General features: G+C 39.2%; 1 protein-coding gene across 2 annotated transcripts in view; it reads right to left on the bottom strand.

Moving 5' to 3' along the window:
• Positions 1 to 408: 408 nt before the first annotated feature.
• Positions 409 to 20,455, bottom strand: part of LOC113018367 (uncharacterized) — a 39,916-nt gene continuing 19,869 nt past the window's right edge. The window contains exons 6-15 of one of the 2 annotated variants that reach the window (XM_026161431.1): positions 15,397 to 15,613; positions 13,009 to 13,220; positions 12,183 to 12,212; positions 11,565 to 12,029; positions 11,250 to 11,359; positions 9,344 to 9,868; positions 7,159 to 8,796; positions 5,001 to 5,039; positions 2,446 to 2,527; positions 409 to 1,754 (exon numbers count right to left, since the gene is read on the bottom strand). In XM_026161431.1, coding sequence (XP_026017216.1) covers positions 8,696 to 8,796; positions 9,344 to 9,868; positions 11,250 to 11,359; positions 11,565 to 12,029; positions 12,183 to 12,212; positions 13,009 to 13,220; positions 15,397 to 15,613 — 1,660 coding nt within the window. In that variant the 3' untranslated portion in view covers positions 409 to 1,754; positions 2,446 to 2,527; positions 5,001 to 5,039; positions 7,159 to 8,695. Of the gene's footprint in view, positions 1,755 to 1,978; positions 2,528 to 5,000; positions 5,040 to 7,158; positions 8,797 to 9,343; positions 9,869 to 11,249; positions 11,360 to 11,564; positions 12,030 to 12,182; positions 12,213 to 13,008; positions 13,221 to 15,396; positions 15,614 to 20,455 lie in introns of those variants that run through there. The other variant, XM_026161433.1, reaches the window with a different exon arrangement.

Raw genomic sequence — 20,455 nt, 5'->3', positions numbered from 1 at the left:
CTAACACTACAAACTGAGGATATTTCCTCTAACACTGGGGCATTCACTATGGTGTTTTATAAATGCTGATGGAGTCATTGCATTTTGACTCTGTTAATTTAACCATGATCATTTTGCCCTGAACAAGTCCAAACATGTGGTACCTGGAATAAGTCTCAGCTGCTCATCTGAAAAATACTTATATCTTTCAATACTTTAAAAAAATGTATATATTTATTACACAGAAGAAACTGTATAACATGGATTTTTATAAGCTGCAGCTACAGGAGACCAACTTTGTCCTGAGGAAAACTGTATATAGCAGCAGCATCCACGTCAGTGTTTGTGTGTGCGTGTTTGTCTAGAGGCAACAAACTGTATTTTCATTACTGAAAATATTTTTATGAGACAGTTATTTTCTGTTATTTTACAGTATTATTTTGGCAGCCCATCTGCCGGAATATTACTGGGGGGTTTTTTGGGATGTTTTTATTAACAGTGAGGATCTTCTTAAACCTGATGAATCAAACAGCTCAGCCAAAGTCTTTTCAGGGTGGAAGATCAGGAAGATCAGCTTATAAAAACATTTCCTGGAGCACAACTGAATGAAAGTCCACTTCTATTGGACTCTTGAAATCTAATAGAGTTCTGCTGAACACGAGAGAAACGAGAGAAAGAAATTTGGTGTTAGTACTTTTTATTGGTTGACTTTTAAGTCTCTTGGTTGTCAAACTGTAATGTTTGTTTGCATTAGCTGTTCATTTATAGATCTTACCCTTACCTGGGGGATAGGTGTGCTAAGGTACAGTAAAGTACAACTATGGATGTTTTTATTTCCATGTGTAATAAAAGAATAAACTTCTGTTAAATAGAGGAAGTGTTACAGACTGTGTTAAACTCACTGGATGTTCATTGTAGTCTCACTTAGTGCAGACCTCCTGAACCTAAACTCTGCTTCACTACAGTGTAGCTTATTCACACCACAGTCTGGGATTGATTACACAATATTTCATATCAGTATTTCATGAACTAAAGGTTTATGTTCACACATCTCATAATATGGCTCCAACAACCTGCTTTCTGTCTGTTTGAACTCCAAATCGACATGATAGACTCAAGAGAAATCTTCAGCCCCTGCCACATTTAAACCATTAGCTGTGTAGACATGTTAAACTCAGAGAAAACACAGAACCCCAGTTTTCCTCAGTGATGGAGGAGAGAAACAGGGTTTAATAAAAGTTACTTTGCGTAATTTTGAGACTGAAAGGAGAAATACGAAGAAGATTTACAAAGAATGAAGGAACAACGGTCAAAAATTCTGAAACCGAAGAAGAGAAACAGAATTTAGTCAAAGTTATTTTGTGTAATTGTGCTCTTAATTTACAAAATCTGACTGAAAGGAGAAACATGAAGAAGCTTTACAAAGAATGAAGGAACAAGGGTCAAAGAGGAGGAGGACAGAGTGATGTGGGAGACAGTTAATCTGGGACATAAAATAAAAGTATACATTTTATAATAACAGCACTGAATCAATCTACTGAGCAGAGAAATCCTGTATAAATGTTAAAACTGCCTTAGTAAGTCCGTGAAGGACAGTCCTTGTAATCAAAGTGCATCATTACAAACAAAGATATCAGTAACATATGATCAAATCATAAATGGCAGGATTAACATTGTTCCACCCTCTTCATTTTGTTCCAAACTGTGTTGTCACTTCCAGACTCGATGATATGTTTTGTTATCTCCACTTATGGTGATGATCTCATGTTGTCCTTCTGTTTGAAAAAATAATCACACAGAAAAAAAGTAGGAAACAGAAGAGAGAATAATAATCAAAGGAAATTTTACTCATCAATAAAAGAAAACGTTGTGTCCTTGCTGACAACAGTAACTGTAACAGGACTGGTGGTGCAGAGGCTGCTTTTAAAGGCTTTCTGTGTTTTTAGGGCTCATCTGCTAACATTGTGTGGTTATGGACATGAAGGTGGTCCTTTCTTTCTTTTGGTGGTGCATGTGTGGAGGTGTACCTGACCATTGATCTGCTTTACTAAGCATGGTGTCCCTCAGAAACAAGTGTCCTTCATGTGTTCATGTGAGAAACGTTCCCACAGCAGTTATTGACACCACACCTGACTAATGTTACAGACAATCATAAAGATAAAGCTAGTTTAAAGAATCATACACAAACATGTTGGTCTCTATAGATAACTTCCCCCGTGGTAACTACCATGATCTGTGTGTTATACAAAACATGGCGTCACCGGTCGAGTTGATTAATTCACTGAGGATTTTTTTTTCACACAATTTATGTGTCAGTTTGATCTTTTTTGTTTTCTACCCAAACATCAAAGTTGGTTTTTTTCTTCCTCAGTGATGAATTTGCTGTATTATTCCACCAAAAGTTCATCTTCACTGTCATGGTATTTCATAGTATTTCATTAGACACTGAATTATTGTTGTCATTACCTGTTCCTACATTCAGTCTTTTGAGCTTAGTGACTGTGTTACATTCCTCTTCCAGATTCTGCCGTTTTACGGATGTTGTGTCCTGTTTAAAAGAGAAAATCCCACAGAAAGCAGAAGACAGAATTATGATCAAAGGAAATTTTACTCATTAAGAAAAGAAAACGTTGTGTCCTTGCTGACAACAGTAACTGTAACAGGACTGGTGGTGCAGAGGCTGCTTTTAAAGGCTTTCTGTGTTTTTAGGGCTCATCTGCTAACATAGTGTGGTTATGGACATGAAGGTGGTCCTTTCTTTCTTTTGGTTGTGGTGGTGCATGTGTGGAGGTGTACCTGACCATTGATCTGCTTTACTAAGCATGGTGTCCCTCAGAAACAAGTGTCCTTCATGTGTTCATGTGAGAAATGTTCCCACAGCAATACGGCTGTATAAATGTCTCGCAGGCCCTTGGCGTGCGCCCTTACGACAACGGCGGAGAGTAATTGTGCTCCAAGAGTGAGGTGTTGTGGCCATACTAGGGAGACATTCAAAAGGGCCGTTGGTGGTGGTGGGGGGGGGGGGTAAAATACGTTTTACGGGGTTTATTTATCAGATAAAATACGTTAAATGTCACCGTTATTATCGGCCGGCACGGAAACAGCGGGGGTGTCCAGAGGCTGCTTCCACCTGAGGAAAGAAAGAAAGAAAGAAAGCTGGGTAGCACGTCACGAGCTCCCTCGGTGGAGTGAAACTCTGCTGTCTGCTCCTTATCTAAAATATGACGCAAACTCTCGACCGTCTCACACTTTGTTTAATTAGTTTTCTCTTTGACGTTTATTCAGCTGTGTGAAAACCCGCAGGAACCCACCCGAGGGATTAATGAAGTTAAATTTAATTTAATCTAAAACTTTAATATCAGCCAAACCGATTTACTCACGAACAAATCAAACACTGAAAAAGCCAAACAAGAACATTTTAAGTTATCAGAGTGACTTATATATCATGTTTAACCTGAGTAGCGAAAGCCCGCGGGGGTTTGAAGACGATGTGTCGGTCGGCTCATGTATTTGAAGTTTACACAGCTACATTCTCACCAGAAAGAGAAATAAGAGTGATATTAAAACTAAGTAGCTGCCGTCATTGTTGGAAACTGGAATTGGCTGGGCCGCGCTATGAATTCTGCGATATGGTTTTTCAATTCTGTTGTCCGGGTGGAAAATCGGGAGAAATTCAGGAGAATGGTGGCTCCGGGAGATTTTCGGGAGGGGCACTGAAATTCGGGATTCTCCTGGAAAAATCGGGAGGGTTGGCATGTATGGCTGTGGCAACATCAAACAGCTCAGAGTAAATCATATCACAGAATATGACGAGCGTATGTTGAGGCGAACTGAAGAGAAGGACAGGGACAGGTGCTGCTGGGGCGAGACAGACGTCTCTCACTGAGTCCTTTAGTGCTGCAAACAGGCAACGTGTTCAAATAGGCACAACTTCAGTTTTTTATTTCTATATGATGAACTCTGCATTATTAAGTGATAAGAACGAGTAATCTGATGCCCTGTAATCATTATGACGCTATAATTTGAGATACAATACACTGGAAAATAACTCAAAATGTTAGAAATATTCCAGTGTTAGAAAATCAGCATACTGTTAATTTGGGAAACCTTTCTGTTTAAAACAATCAAGCAAAAAACTGAAGAGAGACTAATGATGAGATGACATTTTACTCATCAAGGAGAGAAAACGTTGTTTCCTTGCTGACACAGTAACTGTAACAGGACTGGTGGTGCAGAGGCTTTGATCAGATCAGCTGCTTTTAAAGTCTCTCTGTGTTTTTAGGGACAGCACAGAGCTCATCTGCTAACATAGTGTGGTTATGGAAGTGAAGGTGGTCCTTTCTTTCTTTTGGTTGTGGTGGTGCATGTGTGGAGGTGTACCTGACCATTGATCTGCTTTACTAAGCATGGTGTCCCTCAGAAACAAGTGTCCTTCATGTGTCCATGTGAGAAATGTTCCCACAGCAGTTATTTACACCACACCTGACTAATGTTATAGTTTACAGATAAAATACACACGATCAGTGAGATAAAACTACTTTTAAGAATGATACACAAACATGTTGGTCTCTATAGATAATGTCTCCCGTGGTAACTCTCATGATCTTTGTGTTGTACAAAACATGACATCACCAGATGGTTGGGTGTAATAGACTTTCATTAATATGTGTTAGCTAAATAGCAACAGAACTCAGTGAAAACAAGTACTGTAAATACAAAATCAGTCCAAGGGGATCACTTTTGTCAGGCTAACCCATATGGAAAAGAAATAGTAAAAACTTATATGTGATTACTCATGAAAGTGGCCACTTTCTCATTACTTTCATATATTGTTTTAGTAAGTACCCAAAACATACAAGTTTCATTATATAATCTTTCAAAGATCTTATATCTGTTTTCACTCTTGTATGCTTTTCATACAAGTTTCACACAAGACTGAACAAACTTTATAAGATTTATATATATCTTTTCCATATGGGAAATGAATGTGTGTAAAAACAAGTATATATGGCTCACTTTACCTTTTTTGCGTTTCAAACATTCGAGTACGATTTTTAAATCTGGAAGAAAGAAAAATAAGTTAATCAAAGTTATTTTGTGTAATTTTGTGCTCTTACTTTACAAAATCTGACTGAAAGGAGAAACATGAAGAAGCTTTACAAAGAATGAAGGAACAAGAGGAACATGGAGTCCCTCAGAAACAAGCATCCTTCATGTGTCCATGTGAGAAATGTTCCCACAGCTGTTATTTACACCACAACTGACTAATGTTATAGTTTACAGATAAAATACACACAATCATTCAGACAAAACTAGTTTAAAGAATGATACACAAACATGTTGGTGCCTATAGATAATGTCCACCGTGGTAACAATCATGATCTTTGTGTTGTACAAAACATTATGACCGGTAGGTTGGTTGGTGCTAATAGAGTTGCATGAGTATATGTTAGCTAACTGATGACAGAACTCAGTGAAAAGAAGAACTGTAAATGTGAAATCAGTCCAAAGGGACCACTTTTGTCAGGCTAATGAATGTGTGTAAAAACAAGCATATACAGCCCACTTTACCTGCTTTTTCCTGTGCTTTCTTTTCCTCTTCTAAAACAGGAGAAAGAAACAAAAGTTAATCAAAGTAATTTTGTGCTCTTAATTTACAAAATCGGACTGAAAGGAGAAACATGAAGAAGCTTCACAAAGAATGAAGGAACAAGAGGAACATGGAGTCCCTCAGAAACAAGCATCCTTCATGTGTCCATGTGAGAAATGTTCCCACAGCTGTTATTTACACCACAACTGACTAATGTTATAGTTTACAGATAAAATACACACAATCATTCAGACAAAACTAGTTTAAAGAATGATACACAAACATGTTGGTGCCTATAGATAATGTCCACCGTGGTAACAATCATGATCTTTGTGTTGTACAAAACATTATGACCGGTAGGTTGGTTGGTGCTAATAGAGTTGCATGAGTATATGTTAGCTAACTGATGACAGAACTCAGTGAAAACAAGAACTGTAAATGTGAAATCAGTCCAAAGGGACCACTTTTGTCAGGCTAATGAATGTGTGTAAAAACAAGCGTATACAGCCCACTTTACCTGCTTTTTTCTGTGCTTGCTTTTCCTTTCCTAAAACAGGAGAAAGAAACAAAAGTTAATCAAAGTTATTTTGTTCTCTTAATTTACAAAATCGGACTGAAAGGAGAAACATGAAGAAGCTTCACAAAGAATGAAGGAACAAGAGGAACATGGAGTCCCTCAGAAACAAGCATCCTTCATGTGTCCATGTGAGAAATGTTCCCACAGCTGTTATTTACACCACAACTGACTAATGTTATAGTTTACAGATAAAATACACACAATCATTCAGACAAAACTAGTTTAAAGAATGATACACAAACATGTTGGTGCCTATAGATAATGTCCACCGTGGTAACAATCATGATCTTTGTGTTGTACAAAAAGTTATGACCGTTAGGTCGGTTGGTGCTAATAGAGTTGCATGAGTATATGTTAGCTAACTAGTGACAGAACTCAGTGAAAAGAAGAACTGTAAATGTGAAATCAGTCCAAAGGGACCACTTTTGTCAGGCTAATGAATGTGTGTAAAAACAAGCGTATACAGCCCACTTTACCTGCTTTTTTCTGTGCTTGCTTTTCCTTTCCTAAAACAGGAGAAAGAAACAAAAGTTAATCAAAGTTATTTTGTTCTCTTAATTTACAAAATCGGACTGAAAGGAGAAACATGAAGAAGCTTTACAAAGAATGAAGGAACAAGAGGAACATGGAGTCCCTCAGAAACAAGCATCCTTCATGTGTCCATGTGAGAAATGTTCCCACAGCTGTTATTTACACCACAACTGACTAATGTTATAGTTTACAGATAAAATACACACAATCATTCAGACAAAACTAGTTTAAAGAATGATACACAAACATGTTGGTGCCTATAGATAATGTCCACCGTGGTAACAATCATGATCTTTGTGTTGTACAAAACATTATGACCGGTAGGTTGGTTGGTGCTAATAGAGTTGCATGAGTATATGTTAGCTAACTGATGACAGAACTCAGTGAAAAGAAGAACTGTAAATGTGAAATCAGTCCAAAGGGACCACTTTTGTCAGGCTAATGAATGTGTGTAAAAACAAGCATATACAGCCCACTTTACCTGCTTTTTCCTGTGCTTTCTTTTCCTCTTCTAAAACAGGAGAAAGAAACAAAAGTTAATCAAAGTAATTTTGTGCTCTTAATTTACAAAATCGGACTGAAAGGAGAAACATGAAGAAGCTTTACAAAGAATGAAGGAACAAGAGGAACATGGAGTCCCTCAGAAACAAGCATCCTTCATGTGTCCATGTGAGAAATGTTCCCACAGCTGTTATTTACACCACAACTGACTAATGTTATAGTTTACAGATAAAATACACACAATCATTCAGACAAAACTAGTTTAAAGAATGATACACAAACATGTTGGTGCCTATAGATAATGTCCACCGTGGTAACAATCATGATCTTTGTGTTGTACAAAAAGTTATGACCGTTAGGTCGGTTGGTGCTAATAGAGTTGCATGAGTATATGTTAGCTAACTAGTGACAGAACTCAGTGAAAAGAAGAACTGTAAATGTGAAATCAGTCCAAAGGGACCACTTTTGTCAGGCTAATGAATGTGTGTAAAAACAAGCATATACAGCCCACTTTACCTGCTTTTTTCTGTGCTTGCTTTTCCTTTCCTAAAACAGGAGAAAGAAACAAAAGTTAATCAAAGTTATTTTGTTCTCTTAATTTACAAAATCGGACTGAAAGGAGAAACATGAAGAAGCTTTACAAAGAATGAAGGAACAAGAGGAACATGGAGTCCCTCAGAAACAAGCATCCTTCATGTGTCCATGTGAGAAATGTTCCCACAGCTGTTATTTACACCACAACTGACTAATGTTATAGTTTACAGATAAAATACACACAATCATTCAGACAAAACTAGTTTAAAGAATGATACACAAACATGTTGGTGCCTATAGATAATGTCCACCGTGGTAACAATCATGATCTTTGTGTTGTACAAAACATTATGACCGGTAGGTTGGTTGGTGCTAATAGAGTTGCATGAGTATATGTTAGCTAACTGATGACAGAACTCAGTGAAAAGAAGAACTGTAAATGTGAAATCAGTCCAAAGGGACCACTTTTGTCAGGCTAATGAATGTGTGTAAAAACAAGCGTATACAGCCCACTTTACCTGCTTTTTTCTGTGCTTGCTTTTCCTCTTCTAAAACAGGAGAAAGAAACAAAAGTTAATCAAAGTTATTTTGTGCTCTTAATTTACAAAATCTGACTGAAAGGAGAAACATGAAGAAGCTTTACAAAGAATGAAGGAACAAGAGGAACATGGAGTCCCTCAGAAACAAGCATCCTTCATGTGTCCATGTGAGAAATGTTCCCACAGCTGTTATTTACACCACAACTGACTAATGTTATAGTTTACAGATAAAATACACACAATCATTCAGACAAAACTAGTTTAAAGAATGATACACAAACATGTTGGTGCCTATAGATAATGTCCACCGTGGTAACAATCATGATCTTTGTGTTGTACAAAACATTATGACCGGTAGGTTGGTTGGTGCTAATAGAGTTGCATGAGTATATGTTAGCTAACTGATGACAGAACTCAGTGAAAAGAAGAACTGTAAATGTGAAATCAGTCCAAAGGGACCACTTTTGTCAGGCTAATGAATGTGTGTAAAAACAAGCGTATACAGCCCACTTTACCTGCTTTTTTCTGTGCTTGCTTTTCCTCTTCTAAAACAGGAGAAAGAAACAAAAGTTAATCAAAGTTATTTTGTGCTCTTAATTTACAAAATCTGACTGAAAGGAGAAACATGAAGAAGCTTTACAAAGAATGAAGGAACAAGGGTCAAAGAGGAGGAGGACAGAGTGATGTGGGATTAATGTTAAAACTGCCTTAGTAAGTCCATGAAAGACAGTCCTCGTAATAAAAGTGCATCATTACAAACTAAGATAACATATCAATAATATATGGTCAAATCATAAATGGCAGGATAGCAGCACTGAACTGATATGAACAGGTATTAAAGCCAGCTGGTCTTTCTCAGTTTGCGCCTTGTGATATTTTCAGTTAAACATAGACTGTTCATGCTAACAGAGTGAACGTAACATCATATTGCAATAATAAAGTGATGTAACACAGGCAGAGTGCAGTACTAGTAAACTGAATGATGATGAAGTCAAATATAGACTGTAACACGTGTCTGCTCACTTATTACAAACTTCAGTGTGAGTGGATCATGTTTGTGATGGCTGGTTAAAATGTGCAGACGTTTTTCACCTTTTCTCTTTTTTTCTTCTATTTCTATAAGGATTTCTTTGCACAATTGAGCCACGTCTGGATCAAAGAAAACTTCAGAGAGACGTTTTTCCAACAAATAATCAGGGAGATTTTTTTTCAACTGAGCTTCGTTTTTTCCCAACCATTCATCAAGGTTTTCTTCTTTCAACGAAGAGAGAAGATTTTTCAAGTCAGCTTCGTTTTTTCCCAACCATTCATCAAGGTTTTCTTCTTTCAACCAAGAGAGAAGATTTTTCAAGTCAGCTTCGTTTTTTCCCAACCATTCATCAAGGTTTTCTTCTTTCAACAAATGATAAGATAGAATTTTTTCCAACTGAGCTTCGTTTTTTCCCAACCAATCATCAGTGTTGCCTTCTTTCAACGAAGCTTCGTTTTTTTCTTCCTTCGGAGTGATGACGTTCTTGTAATATTCCACCAACAGCTTGTCTCCAATGTGATGATATATCTTATCATCTTTACCAAAATTCTCTTCGTTGATCGTCATTTTTAACTTGGGAAATATTTCTGTTAAAAAAATCCCACAGAAAACAGAAGAGAGAATTGTGATCAGATGAAATTTACACTCATTAAGGAGAGAAAACATTGTTTCATTGCTGACACACAGTAAATGTTATTGACAACACAGCTGACTAATGTTACAGTTTACAGATAAAATACACAATCATTCAGATAGAACTAGTTTAAAGAATGATGTTGGTCTCTATAGATAATTTCCCCCGTGGTAACTATCATGATCTATGTGTTGTACAAAACATGACGTCACCGGTCATTCAGTTAGTGCTAATAGACTTGCATTAGTATATGTTAGCTAACTACTGATGAACTGATTTCTGATTTCACTACTAGTGAAAACAAGAACTGTGCTTGATCTTTTGTTTTTAAAACAGGAGGACAGAAACGGGAGAATCCAGCTTTTACCCTGTAATGTTGAGACATTCTATCGACACTTTCTAAATGATGACAGCTTGAATAAGCCATGTGACTCAAGCTGGAGTGGACACTTTCCCCTCTGTATTTGATTTTTGGATCGCATGCCGAGCAGGACATCAGCTGACAGTATTAAGGTGTTGATTAATCCTCAGTCATCTCGAGTACATGCAACTAATTTGTAGCATGACAGGTTGGTGCATGCATTTCACATGACAGATGCAACTGTGTTTCTGATCAAAGGATGACCTGGTCATCAACATCAAGCAGTTTGAGCCTTTCCTCATTTCTGTTTTGCTCTGTACTCTCTGGCTAAAGATAAAGGATCAACAAATCCACATCACCAAAAAATAAAAGCAATAACAGTTTTTATCATAATGCTTTTGAACATGTACACAAAACACATGATCCTCAAGATTTAGTCTTATTTAATCTAGTCTAAAGACTTCCTGCGCCTTTTTCTTTTGGTTTATGTTAGAATTTCTGTTTTTACATCATGCTGCACTTCACCTGTGTCCTTGTACGTCCTGAAGATGATTAAATGTCAATGAGCCATTTTTGATCGAAAAAGTTGTTTTATTTTGTAATCTTGCTTTCTTGACTCTTTTATTTTTGTGCCAGCCCCTTATCTTCCTTTAACCTACTTCACTTGTCTCATTGTTGGTGTCTAATCTAGCTGTTCTCCACACCCGTGTCTTTTCCTGTAGTAATGTTACCCAGTATGTGTATATATTGTTGTACCCTCCCTTAAGCTTGTGAGCTGCTTGTTTCTATAGTTTAATATTTCAGTCCCAGACTCCTGTGGATTCTGGGTCCACTGCTTACCTTGCACACACGTTTCATGATATTATGAGTGCTATCTCACACACACAGAGACACACACACACACACACACACACACACACACACACACACACACACACACACATATATATATATGTTGGTAAAAATCACTTACTGTTAACAGTCTTTTTGATGGGTTTTGACACCTCTGGATTTGCTGCCGTCAGTGACCATTTTATCAGTTTTTCTCCATCACCAGAAAGAAGGGTACGTTGAAGGATTGCACTTTGAGAAAGAACAGAAGAAAGGAAGTTATGCAGAAAAACAGCACATTGAATTCAACTTAAAAAAAAAATAAATATATATATATATATATATATAAATATATATATATATATATATAAATATATATATATATATATATATATATATATATATAAATATATATATATATATATATATATATATATTTATATATATTTTCTCTTACCTGATAGCCTGAGCACATGTAGAGCCGCCATAAGTGAGGCCTTCTTCGTGATGCGACTTACGAACATTTCTGCATGCCCCGTTATCTCCACTTTCACAAATCAGATCATAAAGAGCCTTCTTTTCAGACATTTTATTTTTAAGTTCCTCCAGTTTTTCTTGGTTATTGTTATCAGCTTCAATCAGCCTCATTTTTTCAAGGATCATCTTCTCATACTCATTTTTCACAAAGCAAATTTCAATGGCTTTTTGTTTTGGGGATTTGTTTTCATCTATTATTTTTTCAGACTCAATAATGTTCTTATAGGCCTCAATGGTCTGCTCCACGTCTTTAAAAAGATAATGTAGAGGATCTTTGATATGTTCGGTATCAAGCTGCCACTTTGCCACTCTGTAGAAAGGATTTCCATTTAGATTTTTGAAGACACATTTAGGAGGGATATGGTCTGCTTCCACTTCCACAGCCCTGATAGAACACAATGTGCTTCATAAAAAAAAGCATGCAAAATTGTGCAAAAAAAATATGCAAAATGTGAAGCAGCGAAAGGTGAACTGTGTTATAGCGAGGGATCACTGTATACTAATTAATACATTAATTGCTTTGCTTAAAAATACTTACTTTAAAATGTCTTTCGTTATGGCTTTTAACCTTTAGAAAAGAAACACATTAATGACAAGATTACATTCATGTCAGGACTAAATATCATGTCACAGTTTGTCCATTCATGTCATAACCAGTACAGAACCACACATCATGGCTGACAGTATGCAAGAGGCAGGTTACATCCTGAACATACAGTAAAACTAACTCAAAGAGACAGAAAGCTGGAGAGAAGCCACACAGGGACAATTTATCATTTAGGCTGCCAGCAGTGCTTAGCACTACCCACTGTGACAGTCATAACAGTAAATCATCATCTATGTGTATGTTTTAGCATTTATCTTCACTGCAACTGTAATATATACTAATTCATACATTAAATGCTTTGCTTAAAGATACTTACTCAGAATGATTTCCATCTGAATCATTTTTCAAATAATCCTCTATTTCCAACTTCCCTTCCTTGATATTTTTTGTTATCTCTGTTAACCTTTAGAAAATATTAATGACAAGATTACATTCATGTCAGGACTAAATATCATGTCACATTTTGTCTATTCATGTCATAACCAGTACAGAACCACACATCATGGCTGTCCCAGCTGGCAGTGTGCAAGAGGCAGGGTAACCCTGAACATACAGCAAGACTAACTAAGAGAGACAGACCAGCTTGAGAGAAGCCACACAGGAACAATTTATCATTCAGGCTGCCAGCAGTGCTTAGCACTACTGTGACAGTCATAACAGTAAATCATCATCTAAAGGCACGCTTTGGCATTTATTTTTACTGCACTTTTAACATTTACCAATTAATACATTAAAAGCTTTGCTTAAAAATACTTACGCATCATGCTTTCCGACCATACCAAGACCATAATTCTTAACTCTTTGATCTTGAATCTCCAACTTCTTTTCTTCATATTTTTTTACCCAGGCCTCGATAATTTTTACATCTCTTCCTCCACAGATGTAATATCTTCCAGGGGACGTACATGTTTCTTCAAATTCTTTCTGCAGCTTCAAAACTTCCACGTATCTCGGTAAGTTTTGTTGAAGCTGAGTGGAGATCAGAGAGCAGAGGAGACGAGTTACCTCAGCAGCAAAGTTATTCATGCGTATGCATCCTATACTGTGTGCACAGTACAGTCTATGTGAGTGTGCATAGAAATGACGCACTGAAAATAAATACATCACCAGGTATAAGTCAGCTAGCTTTCAGGTGTGCAGTCCTCTAATACTCAGAAAGGGGTCTTAACTGAGGTTTTCAGTGTGAGACTTGGGTGTGACCCAGCATTTTAGTATTAAACCGAGGACAGAAAGACGCGGTGGCAAAGTGCATGATCCAACGTTACTGATCACAGGACAAGACTGGGTGTTGTTAAGGATATTTGGACATGACAACATGTAAATCCCTTTAATCTTTTACAGTTTCCCATGTGATCAGCTGCACTGAGATTCATAGTCATCCAGGTCATGGTGATCTTAGTAGCCTGAAAAAGGTTGACTTAAAAAAGGGGCTGGCAGGAAATGTGTTTCAGGAAGAGACACTGACGGGCTCACAGAGCTAATCATGGATGACATCAATACCTGTCATTCCAACATTCAAGCACTAATCCATCCAAACAACTTAAGGAAGAGGGCCCATAGAGCCTGCAATGGGGAGGAGGTGAAAAAGACTCTGATGCCATGAGTGTCGGTGTTCTCAAAGGTTGTTTCAGCTCTCTGGGTGTTCGACCACATCTTCAGGATGAGCCTGAATCTACAAAGGGTGCATGCAAGAGGTCATGACTGGTGCCTTTGCCAAAGACATGACACCCCAGTGGCCCTAAGCACTACAGATTTTACTTTTATACACTAAAATCTTAGTGTACTGTGTGTTTCTCTGTTTTTATGGTCCTCGTGGCCTTTTAAATAATAATAATACATTTTATTTGTGGGCACCTTTCTGAAACCCAAGGAAACTGTACAAAGAAAAGAAACACTATAAAGGATAAAAAAAACAGCATTAGACAAGAATTGGAGTCAATGTTAAAGAGAGTTAGCCCGTTTAAACTGGTGGGTTTAAATCTGAATAAGGCAAGAGAGCTAGTATTCCTGATATCAGGAGGAAGTGAATTCCAAAGTCAGGAAGCAGAGTGGCTAAAAGGTTTGTTCTCCATAATGGTGAGACGAGCAGAGGGAACAATAAGGTGAATGGAGGACAAAGATTTAAAGGAACGAGAGGGAGCAGCACTGTGAAGTAAATCACACAAGTAGGGAGGGGCCAGTTTATGGATAGGTATGACAGTGAGAAGCATTATTTTGAAGGAGACTCTGGCGTCTACAGTCAGCCCGTGGAGCTGATGAAGAACAGGGTGATGTGCTCTCTGGAGGGTGTGTGTGTTATGATCCAGCTGCAGAAATCTGCAGCAGCTGGAGTTTGACTTGTTAGGGAGACTAAAGAGAAGAGAATTACAGCAATCAGTCTGAGAAGTGACAAGGCTGTAGACGAAGATAGCAGAAACATGTGGGCTGAGGAAAGGAAGACTGATGCTGCGTGAGTGGAAGTAGGGTAGGGGTGGTGTCATTAATATGAAAGTGAAATGCCAAAGTGCTGTTGAGGAGGACACCCCTGCTCTTAATCTGAGGGGAGGATGGAAGCATCCCTGTTGTTTTATTAGTGCTGCTGTTGTTAATGAATCTGTGTTATTAGTGGACAGAGACCACACTGAAATTGTTCATGTATGTCTGTGCACTACAAACTAACCACAGAAGGCAGCACACTAACTACAGCATGCCAAAATGAAAGAAACGCCTGTAAATGCAGACATGTGAGTTTGTGCTGAAAACAGTTATACCAAACATTGGCATCAAACAGCATGAGGTGGGGCCAAGGGCATCATATTCTCTATATTACTACTTTTCTTCATTTCGAACATTTCATTTATTGACAGCAGGATAAATTAGTAAAGCATTCTCATTCTGCAAGCATGCAAAAGAACCTAGTTAAGTCACATTTATAACATACTTAAAAATGACTCACAAAGTCTGAAGACATGTTTTTCTAAATAGACTTCAAGATTAGACTGTGTGTTAAACCTGCTTTGTGTTACATGAATAAGATATATATATATATATATATATATATATATATATATATATATATATATATATATATATATATAAAAACCTCTGTTTTTATTTATGGATAACACATTTTTCTGAATGTGTCAACTGATGATCAAATACTTACAGTATGTTTGATTTCATTCCTGAGGATAACTGCCTCATTTCTCATATCACCTTGGTCTTTCCAGGTTGCCTGGACAACAGCATGATAGAGGCAGTTCTGACCCTCTGAATTTACAGGGATCACGGTGCCATCTGGGCGCAGGATTTCAAAGTGACCACTGCATTGGCTCCGTTCACCCCAGATCGCCTCAGTCATGTCTGAGAAGGATCCCTCTGTCCTGTTTAAATTAAAAGATTAGATTAAAGAATTAATTCAGTCAATTAAACATTCAAAAGAAAATAGGAAAACTGTCAGAACTTTTACAAATATACCTGCAATTCACAGCAAACTCTTCTCCAGGCTTTTCTAATCTACAACAGCAGTTTGTTAGTGCAAAAACTGTGCTGGATCACATATTTTCTAACTTTGTGTAACTCAAGTCTACTAAAATACAACAGTATGCAGTATTTCATGTACAATAATGCTAGGAGCTAATGATTTAAACATTTCACTTTTAAACTTTTGAAAAATTGGTGATATACAACAAAGGTCAGTTATGGAGAAAACTTATCTGGTGACAGGAAAATCATTAAATAATTAATTTTCTGTGAATATAGGAGATATTAGTTCATGGATCCTTTAGTTAATTAGTTTCTCCCCAAAAGGAAGGCTATGTTTTGATACTTTGTTTAAAATAAGAGGAAAGAACAGGAAAAAGTACAAACAGAACTGAAGACCATACTTGCTACAATGTCTACATGCTTTGAGCGTGTGGTAATGATTACTAATACCTTTGCCCAATTACATTAAGTTTAGAAGTAGAAATTTATGATGTAAAGAAAGGGGAAAAGGTGGAAGAAGCTTCCAGGCCTCTGGCGGAGGACCCTTAAAGGATAGACCGGCAAATTTTTGTGGGGCGAGCTGAGCGAGCTGAGTGTTTTGTATACAAAAGTGTTTTATATATACTGAGTGTATTTATATAAAATGCGGGCAGTTTATCCAAGCTTGGGTCTTCTGGACAGAGATCTCGATGTTGTTCCTGGTTGTCACCGCACCTAGTGCTCCGATTACCACGGGGACCACCGTTACCTTCACCCTCCACATCCTCTCGAGCTCTTCTCTGAGCCCTTGGTATTTCTCCAGCTTCTCGTGTTCCTTCTTCCTGATATTGCTGTCATTCGGAACCGCTACATCGATCACTACGGCCGTCTTCTTCTGTTTGTCTACCACCCGTGTCCTTGAAACCCGACACAGAGCTTCACTTCGACTCAGTCGTCTGCATAAAAATTAAATGAGACTTTATGTTTTTTTAATTATATGGCCAAGGGGAAGTAAATAAATACTAAAAAGCAGGGGCCGGAGGATGGATTCTTGAGATAATCCACATTGGAGGGGGGCGGAAGATGAATAAAATTTACCAAGTGAGACAGAGAAACTTCTGTCAGACAGGTCTGACTTGAACCACTCCAAGGCAGTGCCTCTAATTCCAACATGATGTTCTAAGCGAGAAATGAAAATGATGTGAACTACTCTATCAAAACCTGCTGTGAGATCCAAAATAGATGTGGGTTTTGAAAATCGATTTATTTTCAAATAAATCAAGGCCTGGGGCTCGGTCACTCAGGCACAGCTGGCTGCCGGCGGAGCTCACGGGCGCGTCGCTGCAACTCCCCCTGGCTTCTGCTCCGCGGCTGCTGAATGAGCCCTCATCTGGGACTCTCCTTAGCTCTTACTGGGACAGTGGCGCAGCTGCCCCTCTGTTGGTCTTCCTTGGTCTCTTGTGTTCTGGGGGCCTCTGGATGTCTGGAGTTTTGATCTCCTCCATACCCACTTGATACCATAAAGGACAGGGCTGTGGCTCCCCACACTCCCTAACAGATCATTACATGGAGAAACCTTTGGAATGCAAGCATGCTGATCCACACAGGTATGCACACAGGTGTACACATGGGTATTCACAGACGTGGACTACAGCTTTCTTGGCTGCTGCCTCAAAGCACACTGTGCGCTGTCTATCTTGCGTAGTAACTATTGATATTTATGACTAGCTAGTTTATTGTGATAGTGCTTTTTTTTTCTTCTATTTATTATGTTGCTCTTTGTTGTTTGCTGTCTCCTCTGTTTGTTTGTTTGTTTTTTCTCCATACAGGTGACCCAGGAGTTTGGTTTTTTTTTTGTTGTTTTTTTTCTCTCTTCCCCCCCTTCTCACCGTCTCTTCTCCCCTTTAGTTTTCTTTCTTTCTCTCCCCCTCTTTCTTTCATTCTTTCCCCCTGTCCTATTAAAAAAAAAAAAGAAAAGAAAAAAAAAAAAGAAAATCGATTTATCGATTAAAATCGATTCTAGCTTGGATAACGTAAAATCCATCCATCCATCCATCTTCATCTGCTTTATCCGGGGCCGGGTCGCGGGGGCAGCAGCCTAAGCAAAGAGGCCCAGACCTCCCTCTCCCCAGCCACCTCCTCCAGCTTATCCGGGGGAACACCAAGGCGTTCCCAGGCCAGCCCAGAGATATAATCTCTCCAGCGTGTCCTGGGTCTGCCCCGGGGCCTCCTCCCGGTGGGACATGCCTGGAACACCTCACCCAGGAGGCGCCCAGGGGGCATCCTTGTCAGATGCCCGAACCACCTCAGCTGGCTCCTTTCGATGTGGAGCAGCAGCTGCTCTACTCTGAGCCCCTCCCGGATGGCCGAACTTCTCACCCTATCTCTAAGGGAGAGGCCAGCCACCCTTCGGAGGAAGCTCATTTCCACCGCTTGTATCCGCGATCTCGTTCTTTCGGTCACTACCCACAGCTCGTGGCCATAGGTGAGGGTAGGGACGTAGATCGACCGGTAAATTGAGAGCTTCGCTTTTACACTCAGCTCCCTCTTCACCACGACTGACCGGTGCAGCGTCTGCATCACTGCAGCTGCAGCCCCAATCCGTCTGTCGATCTCCGGCTCCCTTCTCCCATCACTCGCCAACAAGACCCCGAGATACTTGAACTCCTCCACTTGGGGCAGGAACTCATCCCCGACCCGGAGTGGGCACTCCACCCTTTTCCGGCTGAGAACCATGGCCTCAGATTTGGAGGTGCTGATCCTCATTCCCGCTGCGTTACACTCGGCTGCGAACCGTTCCAGTGCGAGCTGGAGGCCCTCACCCGATGAAGCGTAACGTAAAATCGATTCATTAAAATCTTGAATCGATTTTTTAATATAAATTTATTTTCCCCGAAATGCGAGAATCTCAGGTGAAACGTCACAAACTTTCAACAACCACCAAACAGCTGGGACAGTAAATGAGAGCAGGTACACGGCTTCTGCACAAGGACGTGAACACAAAGTGCGGAGCCGCGGATCAGGATCAGTGAGATGTCGCCTTTTTCACCCGACGGCACAGACACGGTCGGGGCTGAAAGCCGACAGCTCGCTGATCCTGATCTGTCGGCGGGTCGGCGCTTTGTGTTCACGCCCTTTATGCGCTGATTCTAAAGCTGTTAGTTTGATGTCTCTCCAACAATATTGACCGAACCAGCAGCAAAAGAAGCTCCAAACTACGCTTCACATAAACATCGTCATGAATTCACTCTTTTGCTGTTTTGCTTCCACAGCGATGCACAGCTCTCTCTCTCTCTCTCTCTCTCTCTCTCTCTGTTTTCTTCATTATTCGCTTGCTTGTTACGCACCAGTCTACTGTTGTTTACAGGCTGTCGGCCGCTGTTTTTTTCTCTTTTACATTCTTCTGAAAAGAAAACCTCATTTCTGCCGTTCAATACTGAACAAATTTAAACTTTTTACAATTTTACAAAACGCTGTTTCTCTAATAAAACCGCTGTAACGTCAGAGGTAATGTTCATGTGCTGATTAATGGTTTTCTTTCGTTTTTGATGTACTGCAGAATATTTTTATAAAATCCAGAACAGGAAAATCACCTTCATGTTTTTCTGTGTTTTATCTTCAGCTACTTTGACACAAAGGCATCTGCTGTGATGCTCACACCTGTGATAAAGTCTTGTGTGTGTCAGCTTCCTTTTTATAGATACAAAAATATGTAAATGTACTGATCTGAATTATAATATTTCTGACTGTCAAAACTTCCCAGATTTAAATCGAATCGAATCGAATTGTGGATCGAATCGATTCTAGAAATCAGCGATGATACCCAGCCCTAATCCAAAAGCACAAGTAAGACAGACTTCCCAGAGTCAGCAGTTAGTAAAATATCATTAAAAACTCTCAGAAGTGCAGACTCTGTGCTGTGAAGTGCTTTCAAACCTGATTGAAATACCTCAAAAATAATCTGACTGTTTAAAATAGTCCGCAGATGTGAGGACACTACTTTTCCAAAATTTTGGAGACAAAAGGAAGCAATCGTGGCTCAAGAGTTGGGAGTTTGTCTTGTAATCGGAAGGTTGCCGGTTCGAGCCCCGGCTCTGACAGTCTCGGTCGTTGTGTCCTTGGGCAAGACACTTCACCTGTTGCCTACTGGTGGTGGTCAGAGGGCCCGGTGGCGCCAGTGTCCGGCAGCCTCGCCTCTGTCAGTGCGCCCCAGGGTGGCTGTGGCTACATTTAGCTGCCATCACCAGTGTGTGAATGTGTGTGTGTGAATGGGTGGATGACTGGATGTGTAAAGCGCTTTGGGGTCCTTAGGGACTATGTAACGCGCTATACAAATACAGGCCATTTACCATCTTTGAAATAGGCCTGAAATTACACAACAAAGAGGCATCCAAGCCAGGGTGTTTCAGCAGAGGCTGGACCACCGCCTGTTTAAAAATTACATGGCCTAAAGTCAGGCTGCTGTTTATAAGCCTTTGAATATAAGGTCAAACTTCTTTAAAAAGAGAGGGGGAAGGACATCAGTGGGAGAGCCAGACTTGATTTGGGTGACAATTTTACCAGATACGACAGAAACACGGGTTCAAAGTGGCTAAAAACTGCTAGAGGCGTAAAAATACCAGAAGGGTCATAAGATGGGGTCAAATATGTGCTCGAATAGTTAAAATCTTGTCCACAAAGACATTTAAAAAAGCTTCACAAGTTTCAGCAGAAGCTTGTACAGTTGGATTGGGGAGGGTTAAGAACAGAGTTTAAAGTAC

The sequence above is a fragment of the Astatotilapia calliptera genome, unplaced genomic scaffold (assembly GCF_900246225.1).
Source record: "Astatotilapia calliptera unplaced genomic scaffold, fAstCal1.2 U_scaffold_7, whole genome shotgun sequence".
Classification (NCBI taxonomy): Eukaryota; Metazoa; Chordata; class Actinopteri; order Cichliformes; family Cichlidae; genus Astatotilapia; species Astatotilapia calliptera.
This window is presented reverse-complemented; position numbering and strand designations above follow the sequence as displayed.